At 64.0% G+C, this 1,277-nt stretch overlaps 1 protein-coding gene across 1 annotated transcript in view; it reads right to left on the bottom strand.

Annotated features, from left to right (window-relative positions):
- The window catches only part of LOC109323635 (T-lymphocyte surface antigen Ly-9-like), a 20,751-nt gene that overhangs the window by 7,284 nt on the left and 12,190 nt on the right, over window positions 1-1,277 (bottom strand). Inside the window, exons 2-3 of the mRNA XM_019555316.1 lie at window positions 1,255-1,275; window positions 342-602 (exon numbers count right to left, since the gene is read on the bottom strand). Of these exons, the coding sequence (XP_019410861.1) occupies window positions 342-602; window positions 1,255-1,275 (282 nt within the window). The remainder of the gene's footprint in view (window positions 1-341; window positions 603-1,254; window positions 1,276-1,277) is intronic.

Genomic DNA, 1,277 nt, shown 5'->3' on the forward strand with positions numbered 1-1,277 from the left:
AAGAGCAAGGCAGAGGGTCAGAGCCAGGGGGGAGTGACTGGTGCTGCCCCACGCTGTTTGCCCTGGGGGGCAGCAGGGATAGGGCCAGCCCCTGGGGTCCCTCTAGGGTCTGGAGGAGCCCTGCAGGGAGCTCCAGGGCTGAGTACTCCCTGCACAGAGATGGTGCATGTGGCTCCCTGGGTAGCAAGTTCAGAGCCAATCTGCAGGGGAGGGATTTGGGGGGGAGAGCAGTGCAGCATCTGCCTGGAGTCAGGTGCCTTGTGGCCCCCCAACACCCTGCACCCCGAGGCCCATTTTCCCCAGGTGCGGGCCGCGAGGCGCCGCCCCACAGGGCATGTTACCTGCACAAAGGGCCTTGACCGAGGCCGTCGTGGAGTTGTTGCTGACGGGGTTGTGTGCTGTGCACGTGACGTTTATCAGAGGATCTGGGTGAGAGATGACCATGATGGATCCTTGAGCGGTCGTACTGGGGGGCTGTGGGGGGCTCCAGCTGTAGGTCACGTTGCTGCCTCCGCTGGGGACCGTGCAGCTCAGGGTGGTGTTACAGAGCCCATTCGCACAGCTCTGGGCATCGCAGCGAATCGTGGGCTGGGGCAGCCGCTCTGCAGGGAGCGGGAAGGAACCGAAATGGGAGGATACAGGTGTGAATTGAAGAAAACAGCACCCTGCCGTCCTGCCAGCATCTCCCTGAGTCACTCCCGGGAGAGCAGCGTCCCCGAGAGCACCAGGCGACAGAGCAGACAGGAGCAAGGCCTCTCAGCCCCCTGGCGATGCCGGATGGGCCCTGTGGGAGCCCCTGGGCGTGCAAGACCCCCGCAGGGATGTGTCCGGCGTGAGATGCCCCTGAGGACTGAGATTTCTGTGCGGGGCTCCTTGCTCAGAGATATCCACGCTTGGGAGCCCTTGGATCGGAGGTGACACCGCACGTTCACTCCGGCCGCGGCAGCAAGGCTCAGAGCCCGGGTCTGCCCGGTGCCCCGCTCGGCTGAGGTGCGCGCGGCAGAGACCGCTCCCGGAGCGGGCACAAGCACGAGCTCGTCCTGCCCCTCCGCGGAGCGGGGTTCACATCCCTGCCGGGGTATCCCCCCATCCCTGGGCCCGTCCAGACAGGTAGCATAACTAGGCTGCTGCATTTCAGCCCTAGGGGAGAGAGACACGGAGACTCCGCCGGCAAAGACCGTTTCACTCTGACACTGCCAGGTTACCTTTGGGGGAGATAAAAAAGCAAACAAAGGAACAAAAACCAGCACTCACCGTAGACCCGCAGTGTGAAGACC

The sequence above is a fragment of the Crocodylus porosus genome, unplaced genomic scaffold, assembly GCF_001723895.1.
Source record: "Crocodylus porosus isolate Cpor-Errol unplaced genomic scaffold, CroPor_comp1, whole genome shotgun sequence".
Taxonomy (NCBI): domain Eukaryota; kingdom Metazoa; phylum Chordata; order Crocodylia; family Crocodylidae; genus Crocodylus; species Crocodylus porosus.